Source organism: Oncorhynchus kisutch, linkage group LG12 (assembly GCF_002021735.2).
Source record: "Oncorhynchus kisutch isolate 150728-3 linkage group LG12, Okis_V2, whole genome shotgun sequence".
NCBI classification, from domain to species: domain Eukaryota; kingdom Metazoa; phylum Chordata; class Actinopteri; order Salmoniformes; family Salmonidae; genus Oncorhynchus; species Oncorhynchus kisutch.
In genome coordinates, this window is record NC_034185.2 from 6,732,731 (window position 1) to 6,746,739 (window position 14,009).

General features: G+C 43.9%; 1 protein-coding gene across 1 annotated transcript in view; it reads right to left on the minus strand.

The window, feature by feature from the left end:
* The window catches only part of LOC109886065 (stathmin-4-like), a 29,190-nt gene extending 15,793 nt beyond the window's left edge, over nucleotides 1-13,397 (minus strand). The window contains exons 1-3 of the mRNA XM_031836794.1: nucleotides 13,274-13,397; nucleotides 2,812-2,859; nucleotides 40-138 (exon numbers count right to left, since the gene is read on the minus strand). Coding sequence (XP_031692654.1) covers nucleotides 40-138; nucleotides 2,812-2,824 — 112 coding nt within the window. The 5' untranslated portion in view covers nucleotides 2,825-2,859; nucleotides 13,274-13,397. The remainder of the gene's footprint in view (nucleotides 1-39; nucleotides 139-2,811; nucleotides 2,860-13,273) is intronic.
* Between the last annotated feature and the right edge of the window lie 612 nt (nucleotides 13,398-14,009).

Sequence of the window (14,009 nt, forward strand, 5' to 3'; positions counted from 1 at the left end):
GAACCGTCAGGAAGGTACAACTTGAATATGTGGTTTTACCTTCTGCTTTGTATGTGGGTTTACAGTCGATGGTCTGAGGGTTGATGCAGGAGCAGAACAGAGACACTAGGGGGAGCTCTTTCAACTTCTCTCTGTACGCTGCAGGGGAAACACACATATAGTTATAAATACAGTGCCTTCATCTCCTCTCTGATCACAGATAAATACAGGGCCTTCATCTCCTCTCTGATCACAGATAAATACAGTGCCTTCATCTCCTCTCTGATCACAGATAAATACAGTGCCTTCATCTCCTCTCTGATCACAGATAAATACAGGGCCTTCATCTCCTCTCTGATCACAGATAAATACAGGGCCTTCATCTCCTCTCTGATCACAGATAAATACAGTGCCTTCATCTCCTCTCTGATCACAGATAAATACAGGGCCTTCATCTCCTCTCTGATCACAGATAATACAGGGCCTTCATCTCCTCTCTGATCACAGATAAATACAGGGCCTTCATCTCCTCTCTGATCACAGATAAATACAGGGCCTTCATCTCCTCTCTGATCACAGATAAATACAGGGCCTCATCAAGGATCTCTCAGTACTTTGCTTAGTTCATCTTTCCCTCGATCCTGATTAGTCTCCCAGTCACTGCCTCTGAAAAACATCCCCACAGCATGATGCTGCCACCACCATGCTTCACCGGAGGGATGGTGCCAGGTTTCCTCCAGATGTGATGCATGGCATTCAGACCAAAGAGTTCAATCTCTGTTTCATCAGACCAGACAATCTTGTTTCTCATGGTCTGAGAGTCTTTAGGTGCCTTTTTGGCAAACTCCAAGTGGGCTGTCATGTGCCTTTACAGAGGAGTGGCTTCCATCTGGCCACTCTACCATAAAGGCCTGATTGTTGGAGTGTAGCAGAGATGGTTGTCCTTCTGGAAGGTTCTCCCATCTCCACAGAGGAACACTGGAGCTCTGTCAGTGACCATCAGGTTCTTGGTCACCTCCCTGACCAAGGCCTTTCTCCCCTGATTGCTCAGTTTGGCCGGGAGGACAGCTTTAGGAAGTCTTAGTGCTTTAGAGAGTCTTGTTGGTTCCAAACTTCTTAAATTTAAGAATGATGGAGACACTGTGTTATTGGGGAACTTCAATACTGCAGACTTTTTTTGGTACCATTCGAGTTGTGTCGAGTTCTGTGACATCCCACGGAGCATCATTAAATCCATTATAAAAAAATTGGAAAGAATATGGCACCACAACAAACCTGCCAAGAGAGGGCCGCCCACCAAAACTCACTGACCAGGCAAGGAGGGCATTAATCAGAGAGGCAACAAAGAGACCCTGAATGAGCTGCAATGCTCCACAGCAGAGATTGGAGTATCTGTCCATAGGACCATGTTAAGCCGTACTCTCCACAGAGCTGGGCTTTACGGAAGAATGGCTGAAGATGAATGAAAAAAAAGCCATTGCTTAAAGAAAAACTGAAGCAAAAGAAGGTACTCTAGTCAGATGAGACAAAAACTGAGCTTTTTGGTCATCAAGGAAAACGCTATATCTGGCACAAACCCAACACATCGAGAACACCATCCCCACAGTGAAGCATGGTGCTGGCAGCATCATGCTGTGGGGATGTTTTTCATCAGCAGGGACTGAGAAATTGGTCAGAATTGAAGGAGTGATGGATGGTGCTAAATACAGGGAAATTCTTGAGTCTTCCAGAGATTTGAGACTGGGACGGAGGTCCACCTTCCAGCAGGACAATGACCCTAAGCATACTGCTAAAGCAACACTCGAGTGGTTTAAGGGGGGAAACAATTAAATGTCTTGGAATGGCCTAGTCAAAGCCCAGACCTCAATCCAATTGAGAATCTGTGGTATGACTTAAAGACTGCTGTACATCAGCAGGAACCCATCCAACTTGAAGGAGCTGGAGCAGTTTTTCCTTGAAGAATGGGCAGAAATCCCATTTTCGAGATGTGCCAAGCTTATAGAGGCATACCCAAAGAGACGTGCAGCTGTAATTGATGCAAAAGGTGCCTCTACAAAGTATTGACTTTGGGGAGGGGGGGTGAATAGTTATGCACGCTCAAGTTTTCAGTTTTTTTTGTCTTATTTCTTGTTTGTTTCACAATAAAACATATTTTGCATCTTCAAAGTGGTAGGCATTGTTGTGTAAATCAAATGATAAACACCCCCCCCCCCCAAAAAAAAACAAAACAAGTCTATTTCCTTCTATTTACTATTTACTAAGGCAATAAAATAGGAAGAATGCCAAGGGGGGGGGGGGAATACCAAGCCACTGTAGTCCACTGTACAGTACAGTGACACGTGGAGAACTGCAGAGTGAATTCAGATGAGAGAGAGAGAGAAAGAGAGAGAGAGAGAGAGAGAGAGAGAGAGAGAGAGAGAGAGAGAGAGAGAGGGAGAGAGAGGGCAAGAGATGGAAAAAGAGAGAGACAGAGAAAAAGAGAGACAGAGAGAGAGAGAGGGAGAGAGAGAGAGAGAGAGAGAGAGAGAGAGAGGGAGAGAGAGAGAGAGAGAGAGAGAGAGAGAGAGAGAGAGAGAGAGAGACCTTTGCAAGCCACTGTAGTCCACTGTACAGTACAGTGTGTCTCTGACAGTGTAAACCTAGCCAACACCCAACTACGGCCCCTGGCTAGGGCTAGACTAATAGTGTGTTATATTACATGAAATAAATATACAAACGTATGTTTTGTTGTGTCTAAATGATGTCTCCTGTCAGCATTAATGGCTTTTTGTTGGAGGTACATTTGGGGTTTTATGAAGTTATTGTGTCTTGTATATGGAGATAAGTGCTTACCTGCTAGGGTCATGATTCCACTGTGTTGAGCTCAGGTCAATGCTGTTCCTGTAGATAAAGAGGACTTCAATGAGATTTTACTTTATAAGAATGATTATTCAATTATTATTCAATTATTAAATTATTATTATTAAAATAATCTGGAGTTAACATAACACCCAGGGTCACGCTATGTTCAAGAGACTGGTGCCTGAAGTCTTAATGAGGAAATAGACAAATCTGTGAATGGTCATAAATAAATTGTTAGTTTTGAAGAGAGGGTATCTGATAATCCTGATGTTTGTGATATGAGTCGTTCAGGTTAACCTTACTGCCACGCACTATAACCTGTACCAGTGTGACTGTGTGATAAATCACAGGAGTGACACGTGGAGAACTGCAGAGTGAATTCAGATGAGAGAGAGAAAGAGAGAGAGAGAGAGAGAGAGAGAGAGAGAGAGAGAGAGAGAGAGAGAGAGAGAGAGAGAGAGAGAGAGAGAGAGAGGGAGAGGGAGAGAGAGGGAGAGAGAGAGAGAGAGGGAGAGAGAGAGAGAGAGAGAGAGAGAGAGGGAGAGAGAGAGAGGGCAAGAGATGGAAAAAGAGAGAGACAGAGAAAAAGAGAGAGAGAGAGAGAGAGAGAGAGAGAGAGGGCAAGAGATGGAAAGAGAGAGAGGGAGAGAGAGAGAGAGAGGGCAAGAGATGGAAAAAGAGAGAGAGAGACAGAGAGAGACAGAGAGAGAGAGAGAGAGAGAGGTGGAGAGGGAGAGGGAAGAAGGGGTGGCAGCCCTTCTCCCTCCAGATCTCTCCACCAGCTGCTCTCTCTGTCTCCACCCTTCCTTTAGATGGGCTCCTCAACATTGAATTAATGCAAAATATTACCAAAATCTGTTCTTACATGACATTCCTCTTCAGGGGCCTAACACTACTACCAACTGGGCACACACCACGTCATGTCACCAACCTGGAATAGACGTTGAATTGACATCTGGGTAGTTTCTTCTTCAGGCTCCTAATACTATTCATTTTAGGACCAGTTCTTGGATCGAAAAGGGTTAAACCGTCTCGTATTAGTCAGGCTAACTCATAACTCCAAGTCCTCCTGACTTCAAAGTCAAGAAGGCTATTTTGATGTTGTAATGTAGGCACGAGGCGTTGATAATGAAGGGGCCTTGCTTTTTTTTGTGATTGATTGACCACGTGTGTTTGAGTGAGAAAGACAAAGAGGAGAACCAAACACAGCCCTCGAGCGCAAACCCCTTCCAATACAACTGTTGGGTTTTCAAATCTAAACAACGTGATGTCTCAACACACCAGGAAATAAAGAAATTTGTAAAAACGTTTTGGAGAACCAATTACAAATGTAGACATAAAGGACAGAGAAAGGCTGACCCCTGATATACCTTAGAATACCTTTAAGGTGTACATTAGGAAAATGTCACTCTCTGCAAAAATGTAATCTGAGCTAGAAAATGAAATAAAAACACATCTTAGAAACATAAAACATCATTACAAGGTAAAGAAGAAAATACCATTTCTGAAAATAAGCAGGAATACGATATTTTAAAAGCATACTACTTAATGGCAAATAAACCTGGTAAATATCTTGCAGCTCTCACGAAAACAAATACACGCTAAACCAGACATGATTTAAAAGACAAAGATACAAAATGCGGTAATTAAAAACAACAATGTGATTAATGAAGATTTTATAAGCTTCTATGAAAATGTCCAGCGCAAATATTCAGATCCCTCCCCTTTTCCACATTTTGTTACGTTACAGCCGTATTCTAAAATTGATTAAATAAAATAAAAATCTTCATCAATCTACACACAATACCCCATAATGACATCACAATACCCCATAATGACATCACAATACCCCATAATGACATCACATTACCCCATAATGACATCACAATACCCCATAATGACATCACAATACCCCATAATGCCAAAGCAAAACTGTGTTTTTAGAAAAGTTTGCAAATGTATTAAAATGAAAAACAGAAATACCTTATTTACATAAGTATTCCGACCCTTGGTATGAGACTTGAAATTGAGCTCAGGTGCTTCCTGTTTCCATTAATCATCCTTAAGATGTTTCTACAACTTGATTGGAGTCCACTTGTAGTACCTTCAATTGATTGGACATGATTTGGAAAGGCACACAGCAAAAACTAAGCCATGAGGTCGAAGGAATTGTCCGTAGAACTCAGAGACAGGATTGTGTCGAGCCACAGATTTGGGGAAGGATACCAAAAGATTTCTGCAGCTTTAAAGGTCCCCAAGAACACAGTGGCCTCCATCATTCTGAAATGGAAGAAGTTTGGAAGCACCAAGACTCTTCCTAGAGCTGGCCGCTGGCCAAACTGAGCAATCTGGGGAGAAAGGTCTGGGAGGTGACCAAGAACCCGATGGTCACTCTGACAGAGCTCCAGAGTTCCTCTGTGTAGAACCTTCCAGAAGGACAATCATCTCTGCTGCACTCCACCAATCAGGCCTTTATGGTAGAGTGGCCAGACGGAAGCATCTGAAAGCCTGCTTGGAGTTTGCCAAAAGGCACCTAAAGGACAGACCATGAGAAAAAAGATTCTCTGGTATGATGAAACCAAGTTTGAACTATTTGGCATGAATGCCACATCTGGAAGAAACCTGGCAGCATCCCTATGGTGAAGCATGGTGGTGGCAGCATCATGCTGTGGGGATGTTTTTCAACAGCAGGGACTGGGATACTAGTCAGAAATGAGGGAAAGATGAACTAAGCAAAGTACAGAGAGATCCTTGATGAAAACCTGCTCCAGAGCACTCAGGACTTCAGACTGGGTTTCGGGACCTTCCAACGACCCTAAGCACACAGGCAAGCCAGTGCAGGTGAGGCTTTGGGACAAGTCTCTGAATGTCCTTGAATGGCCCAGCCAGAGCCCGGACTTGAACCCGATGAAACATCTCTAGAGAGACCTGAAAATAGCTGTCCAACCTGACAGAGCTTGAGAGGATCTGCAGAGAAGAATGGGAGAAACTCCCCAAATACAGGTGTGCAAGCTTGTAGCATCACACCAAAGAAGACTCAAAGCTGTAATCACTGCCAAAGGTGCTTCAACAAAGTACTGAATACTTATGTAAATGTGAAATGTCCGTTTGTTTTTATACATTTGCAAACATTTATAAAACCTCTTTTGCTTCGTCATTGTGGAGTATTGTGTGTAGGTTGATAAGCAAAATAACAAAAACAATTGAATCCATTTTAGAATAAGGCTGTAACTTAACAAAATGTAGAAAAATGTAATGCTTTCCGAAGGCACAGTATGAATCAGAATTAAGCAACAGTTGGATGGATTCTGTAGCCTTCTTAAGACTTAACAACCCTGAAGCAATTATCAACAGACAAAAAAGAATCACTAAAAAGAGAGATAATAAATCATTATTAGATACAGTTAAAACATCTGCGATTTTACAGAAATGACACGCCACTCAATTCAGTATTTCCTAGTTCCATGTATCAAACTGTTTTTTTCCCCCAGGTTACATTAAAACCAGGAAAATCGGGAGAATCGCCTGCTGATTATAGACCCATAAGTTGAATACATTGTGACAATAAAGCAACAAAATACTAACAAAGCTCACAAGCAATAAAATGGCAAAAAGTCTTACCAGACTTGATACATGTCAATCAAACAGGGTTTATGAAAAAATAGACACTTAAAAACAAATACAAGAACATGTTTCAGTTTAATAATTAATTATCAATAATGGCTGTTGATGCCGATAAATATTACATAATGCAAAAAAATATACACAAATAACACGTTATCTGATGAAATTGCTTTAGAAAGGGGCACAAGACAGGGATGTCCTGTTTCCCCTCTCCTGTTTGCACTGGCAATTGAACTGCTTGCAGAAAGAAATAGACAGGACCCAAACGTAACAGCTATCAGTATTGGCAAACATGAACTAAACGTATTTCTAGACGATCTACTGATATAACTGATTCATTTAAAAAACTTAAAGCCCCCTTTGCTGAAAAAACCCACTCTGAATACTTTCAAATCTCAGAATCTTTTAGCGTGTCTCTTTTCAAAGGATGAAGCTAAGAACATGAACAACTTCATAGTTAAGAACACTATAACAATATAGAACACTATAACAATATCGAACTCTATAACAATATGGAACACTATAACAACATAGAATACTATAACAATATAGAACACTGTAACAATATAGAACACTATAACAATATAGAACACTATAACAATATAGAACACTATAACAATATAGAACACTGTAACAATATAGAACACTATAACAATATAGAACACTATAACAATATGGAACCTATAACAATATAGAACACGATAACAATATAGAACACTATAACAATATAGAACACTGTAACAATATAGAACACTATAACAATATAGAACACTGTAACAATATAGAACACTATAACAATATAGAACACTGTAACAATATAGAACACTATAACAATATCGAACACTATAACAATATGGAACACTATAACAATATAGAACACTATACCAATATAGAACACTGTAACAATATAGAACACTATAACAATATAGAACACTATAACAATATAGAACACTATAACAATATAGAACACTGTAACAATATAGAACACTATAACAATATAGAACACTATAACAATATGGAACCTATAACAATATAGAACACGATAACAATATAGAACACTATAACAATATAGAACACTATACCAATATAGAACACTGTAACAATATAGAACACTATAACAATATAGAACACTGTAACAATATAGAACACTATAACAATATAGAACACTATAACAATATGGAACCTATAACAATATAGAACACGATAACAATATAGAACACTATAACAATATAGAACACTATACCAATATAGAACACTATAACAATATAGAACACTATACCAATATAGAACACTATAACAATATAGAACACTATAACAATATAGAACACTATAACGATATAGAACACTATAACAATATGGAACACTATAACAATATGGAACACTATAACAATATGGAAGTAAATGTAACGTATTCTACAAGAACCAATAGCACTCCCTAAAAACACAACCTCATGGAACTATCCTTGTATTTATTTTCAGAATTCACTAATAAATTGGTCCAGGTGGAAAACTAAAGGCATAGAAACCATAAATGACTTGGCAACAGGAAATTAATTAATTTCCATGACAAAATGAAAAAGCCATTTGGGACTGACCATTGTAGATGTTTTAAAATACATGCACCTTAAAAGTTACATATTACAACATTTGGATTTGAACTTTTTAGGACATCAGAGAAACCTTGAGGGAATCTTATTTGAGTCAGAAAAGGATGTTCATATGACAGGTAAGATATACAATACCTTGGAGAGAGCCTATCCAACTGACAATCTCTTAGAAAAAAATAGAAACTATTGGAACCACGACTTAAAAAAAATAACTGATGTTGTCACAAGATGGAGGGAATGTTGGAGCATAACTAATGAGATTACAGCTAACAAAAATATACACTTAATCCAGTATAAACTAATGTATAGAATTTATTATTAAACAAGAGACAAAATTCCCCCCAAATTCTACGGCACAACGGCAGAGTCATGTCTTAACTGTAAAACTAACAACGACTCAATAATCTATGCTTTCTGGGAACGCTATGAAGTCCAAGAATTATGGGCGGAGCAGAAAATGTGTCTAGCAGAAATATTATAATGTAAACTTACCTATAATCCGTCTGCCTGCATATTTCAAGACATGCCGGCAGTGTAGCCTAGTGGTTAGAGCATTGGACTAGTAACCGAAAGGTTGCAAGTTCAAATCCCCGAGCTGACAAGGTACAAAATCTGTCGTTCTGCCCTTGAACAGGGAGTTAACCCACTGTTCCTAGGCTGTCATTGAAAATATGAATTTGTTCTTAACTGACTTGCCTAGTTAAATAAAGGTAAAAAAAAAAAAAAAATGGCATATGGGGCCGTAGTGATATACAAAATAGGCTGTATGATTCCATTCTCATCACTCATCTTGAAAAAACATATTACTAAAAACTTGGGAATAAATCAATTAAATGATTTCTTATTGAAATAGCATGGGCAACCAAGATACATTTATAATTTTTTTAAAACAATTTAAGACCATGTGGCAAACAATAACAAAGGGCACTAGGGATGGGGGTGTGGCCAGGCACATTCTGCAGGCACTAGGGATGGGGGTGTGGCCAAGCACTAGGGATGGGGGTGTGGCCAGGCACTAGGGATGGGGGTGTGGCCAGGCACTAGGGATGGGGGTGTGGCCAGGCACTAGGGATGGGGGTGTGGCCAAGCACTAGAGATGGGGGTGTGGCCAGGCACTAGGGATGGGGGTGTGGCCAGGCACTAGGGATGGGGGTGTGGCCAAGCACTAGAGATGGGGGTGTGGCCAGGCACTAGGGATGGGGGTGTGGCCAGGCACTAGGGATGGGGGTGTGGCCAGGCACTAGGGATGGGGGTGTGGCCAGGCACTAGGGATGGGGGTGTGGCCAGGCACTAGGGATGGGGGTGTGGCCAGGCACTAGAGATGGGGGTGTGGCCAGGCACTAGGGATGGGGGTGTGGCCAGGCACTAGGGATGGGGGTGTGGCCAGGCACTAGAGATGGGGGTGTGGCCAGGCACTAGGGATGGGGGTTTGGAGTGTGGCCAGGCACTAGGGATAGGGTTGTGGCCAGGCACTAGGAATGGGGGTGTGGCCAGACACTAGGGATGTGGGTGTGGCCAGGCACTAGGGATGGGGGTGTGGCCAAGCACTGGGGATAGGGGTGTGGCCAGGCACTAGGGATAGGGTTGTGGCCAGGCACTAGGGATAGGGGTGTAGCCAGGCACTAGGAATGGGGGTTTGGCCAGGCACTAGGGATGGGGGTGTGGCCAGGCACTAGGGATGGGGGTGTGGCCAGGCACTAGGGATGGGGGTGTGGCCAAGCACTGGGGATAGGGGTGTGGCCAGGCACTAGGGATAGGGGTGTAGCCAGGCACTAGGGATAGGGGTGTAGCCAGGCACTAGGAATGGGGGTGTAGCCAGGCACTAGGAATGGGGGTGTGGCCAGGCACTAGGGATGGGGGTGTGGCCAGGCACTAGGAATGGGGGTGTGGCCAGACACTAGGGATGTGGGTGTGGCCAGGCACTAGGGATGGGGGTGTGGCCAAGCACTGGGGATAGGGGTGTGGCCAGGCACTAGGGATAGGGTTGTGGCCAGGCACTAGGGATAGGGGTGTAGCCAGGCACTAGGAATGGGGGTTTGGCCAGGCACTAGGGATGGGGGTGTGGCCAGGCACTAGGGATGGGGGTGTGGCCAGGCACTAGGGATGGGGGTGTGGCCAAGCACTGGGGATAGGGGTGTGGCCAGGCACTAGGGATAGGGGTGTAGCCAGGCACTAGGGATAGGGGTGTAGCCAGGCACTAGGAATGGGGGTGTAGCCAGGCACTAGGAATGGGGGTGTGGCCAGGCACTAGGGATGGGGGTGTGGCCAGGCACTAGGGATAGGGGTGTGGCCAGGCACTAGGGATGGGGGTGTGGCCAGGCACTAGGGATAGGGGTGTGGCCAGGCACTAGGGATGGGGGTGGGAGCAGTCTAGGCAGATGAGATGTCGTCGTTGTTTGTGTGCGTCTGTAAATTGTTGTTTGTATGTGTATGTTAGTATTTGGTGTAAAAATAAATGATTGGTTATTAAAATAATAGCCAATCAAAGCTCAGCCAGAAATAAGCACAACTCTGTGCAAATAGTTTATTTCCAACAGCCTCCTGTCCAGACCACTGTGACTGTCCTTATGAGTGTGTCACAGCTCTCTCTCCGCTGTGTCACAGCATTCTCTCCGCTGTGACTGTCCAGACCGCTGTGTCACAGCTCTCTCTCCACTTGGCTGTCCAGACCGCTGTGTCACAGCTCTCTCTCCGCTGTGACTGTCCAGACCGCTGTGTCACATCGCTCTCTCCACTTGGCTGTCCAGACCGCTGTGTCACAGCTCTCTCTCCGCTGTGACTGTCCAGACCGCTGTGTCACAGCTCTCTTTCCACTGTGACATGATACCTCTAGAGACCAGTGGTGCCCTGCCCACACGCACGCGCACACTGAGAGGCTGGTCGATAGAAACATTCTGCATGGTAAGCTGTTCACTTCTTGTTTGTCAATAAAGAAGACAGGAAAGTCTGCATTCTCTCCTCTATCTGTCTTCCTCTCTCCTGTCTGTCTGTCTTCCTCTCATCTGTCTGTCTTCCTCTCGTCTATCTGTCTGTCTGTCTGTCTGTCTGTCTGTCTGTCTGTCTGTCTGTCTGTCTGTCTGTCTGTCTGTCTGTCTGTCTGTCTGTCTGTCTGTCTGTCTGTCTGTCTGTCTGTCTGTCTGTCTGTCTGTCTGTCTGTCTGTCTGTCTGTCTGTCTGTCTGTCTGTCTGTCTGTCTTCCTCTCTCCTGTCTGTCTGTCTGTCTTCCTCTCTCCTGTCTGTCTGTCTTCCTCTCGCCTGTCTGTTTGTCTGTCTTCCTCTCTCCTGTCTGTCTGTCTTCCTCTCTCCTGTCTGTCTGTCTTCCTCTCGTCTGTCTGTCTGTCTTCCTCTCGCCTGTCTGTCTGTCTTCCTCTCGTCTGTCTGTCTGTCTGTCTGTCTGCCTGCCTGTCTTCCTGTCCTCTGTCTGTCTGTCTTCCTCTCTTGCTGTCATCAGCGTATCAGTAGATCTATGCTACTTTTCTAAATAAAGCCTACTATCCATTCTCTCTCTCTCTCGCTCTCTGTCTCTCTCTCTCTCTCTCTCTCTCTCTCTGTCTCTCTCTCTCTCTCTCTCTCTCTCTCTGTCTCTCTCTCTCTCTCTCTCTCTCTCTGTCCTCACTTCCCCTCTATCATCCCCCTCCGTCTCCTCCTTTCCTTATCCTTTTACCTCATGTCCAGTCAGCACCGTTCATCCCAATACACACCCACCCAGAGTGAATCCAGTGGTCGGAAGCTGATGTCCAACGACATGAATATACACAGAGTATCGTTCAGCTGAAAGTGATGTTTTTGGAACGTATGGTTACGAGGATCTAGGTAAATAAATAAATAAATACCTGAATTATAAATCTTATATGATCCTGTTCTCACAGCCAGACAGAAGACACAACAGATACATATACCCTGCCTGTTGTCATACATACCGTAAACACAGAGACAGACAACGCTGAATAGGATACATTATTACTGACAGACAGACACAACATAGAGAGAGAGTAACTGATTACTGACAGACACAACATGGAGAGAGAGAGTACCTGATTACTGACAGACAGAGGGACACAACGTGGAGAGAGAGAGTTCCTGATTACTGACAGACAAACACAACATGGAGAGAGAGAGTACCTGATTACTGACAGACAGACAGACACAACGTGGAGAGAGAGAGTACCTGATTACTGACAGACAGACAGACACAACGTGGAGAGAGAGAGTACCTGATTACTGACAGACAGACAGACACAACGTGGAGAGAGAGAGTACCTGATTACTGACAGACAAACACAACATGGAGAGAGAGAGTACCTGATTACTGACAGACAGACAGACACAACGTGGAGAGAGAGAGTACCTGATTACTGACAGACAGACAGACACAACGTGGAGAGAGAGAGTACCTGATTACTGACAGACAGACAGACAGACACAACGTGGAGAGAGAGTACCTGATTACTGACAGACAGACAGAACGTGGAGAGAGAGTACCTGATTACTGACAGACAGACAGACACAACATGGAGAGAGAGTACCTGATTACTGACAGACACAACATGGAGAGAGAGTACCTGATTACTGACAGACAGACAGACAGACATAACATGGAGAGAGAGAGTACCTGATTACAGACAGACAGACAGACACAACGTGGAGAGAGAGAGTACCTGATTACTGACAGACAAACACAACATGGAGAGAGAGAGTACCTGATTACTGACAGACAGACAGACACAACGTGGAGAGAGAGAGTACCTGATTACTGACAGACAGACAGACACAACGTGGAGAGAGAGAGTACCTGATTACTGACAGACAGACAGACAGACACAACGTGGAGAGAGAGTACCTGATTACTGACAGACAGACAGAACGTGGAGAGAGAGTACCTGATTACTGACAGACAGACAGACACAACATGGAGAGAGAGTACCTGATTACTGACAGACACAACATGGAGAGAGAGTACCTGATTACTGACAGACAGACAGACAGACATAACATGGAGAGAGAGAGTACCTGATTACAGACAGACAGACAGACACAACATGGAGAGAGAGAGTACAGAGTTCCTAGACGACAGTTGTTGCATCGTTTTCCAGTACAGCCAACAGCTACTACACTACATCCTTTAGTAACATCCCATAATATTAGTGTAACTACCCCCAGATAAAGGTCTACCTCCTTGATGTCTTTCTGTGTTATGTTCAGGAGAGGCGTGTTTTTCCTTACCCTCCTCTGGAGCAGGGCTGAGTTGATGATGGTGGATGGGGTTGGTGGGGTAGGTCCGGGTTTTCAGGCTGTCTCTCTCTCTGTCAGTCTTGCTCCTTGGATACAGACTAGCGGCAGCATCAGCAACAGCCCCTCTACTACCCCATGACATCACCACCGGGCCCTGCTATTGGTCCAGAGGAGTGCCAGCATCTAGCCCCGGCAGCCTATCAGGGGTTGAGAGCAGGGGGGGGGGGGGGGGGCTGTTAACCCTATGTGTTGTATTGCATGGGGCCATCATCCAGAATTGGAGGGAGGGGGGATGTGTGTGTGTGTGTGTGTGTGTGTGTGTGTGCCATGCAGGCAGCACGAGAGACGAATAAATGATTGACATCTTCCTGACTTTAAACAGAGGACCAAGAGGATTCCTTTAGTCTCATTAGTATGTCTCTCTCTCTCCGTCAACAGTGAAGAGGTCTCAGACTGGCCAATAAAAAGAAAAGGTTAAGATGAGCAACAGAACACAGACACTGGACAGAGGAACCTAGAAGGCCAGACATGAGACAGTCTGTTTACTATATAATGGGTTGTTAAGGTATGATGGGTTGTTATGGTATGATGGGTTGTTACTATTTAATGGGTTGTTATGGTATGATGGGTTGTTACTATATAATGGGTTGTTATGGTATGATGGGTTGTTCCTATATGATGGGTTGTTATGGTATGATGGGCTGTTACTATATAATGGGTTGTTACT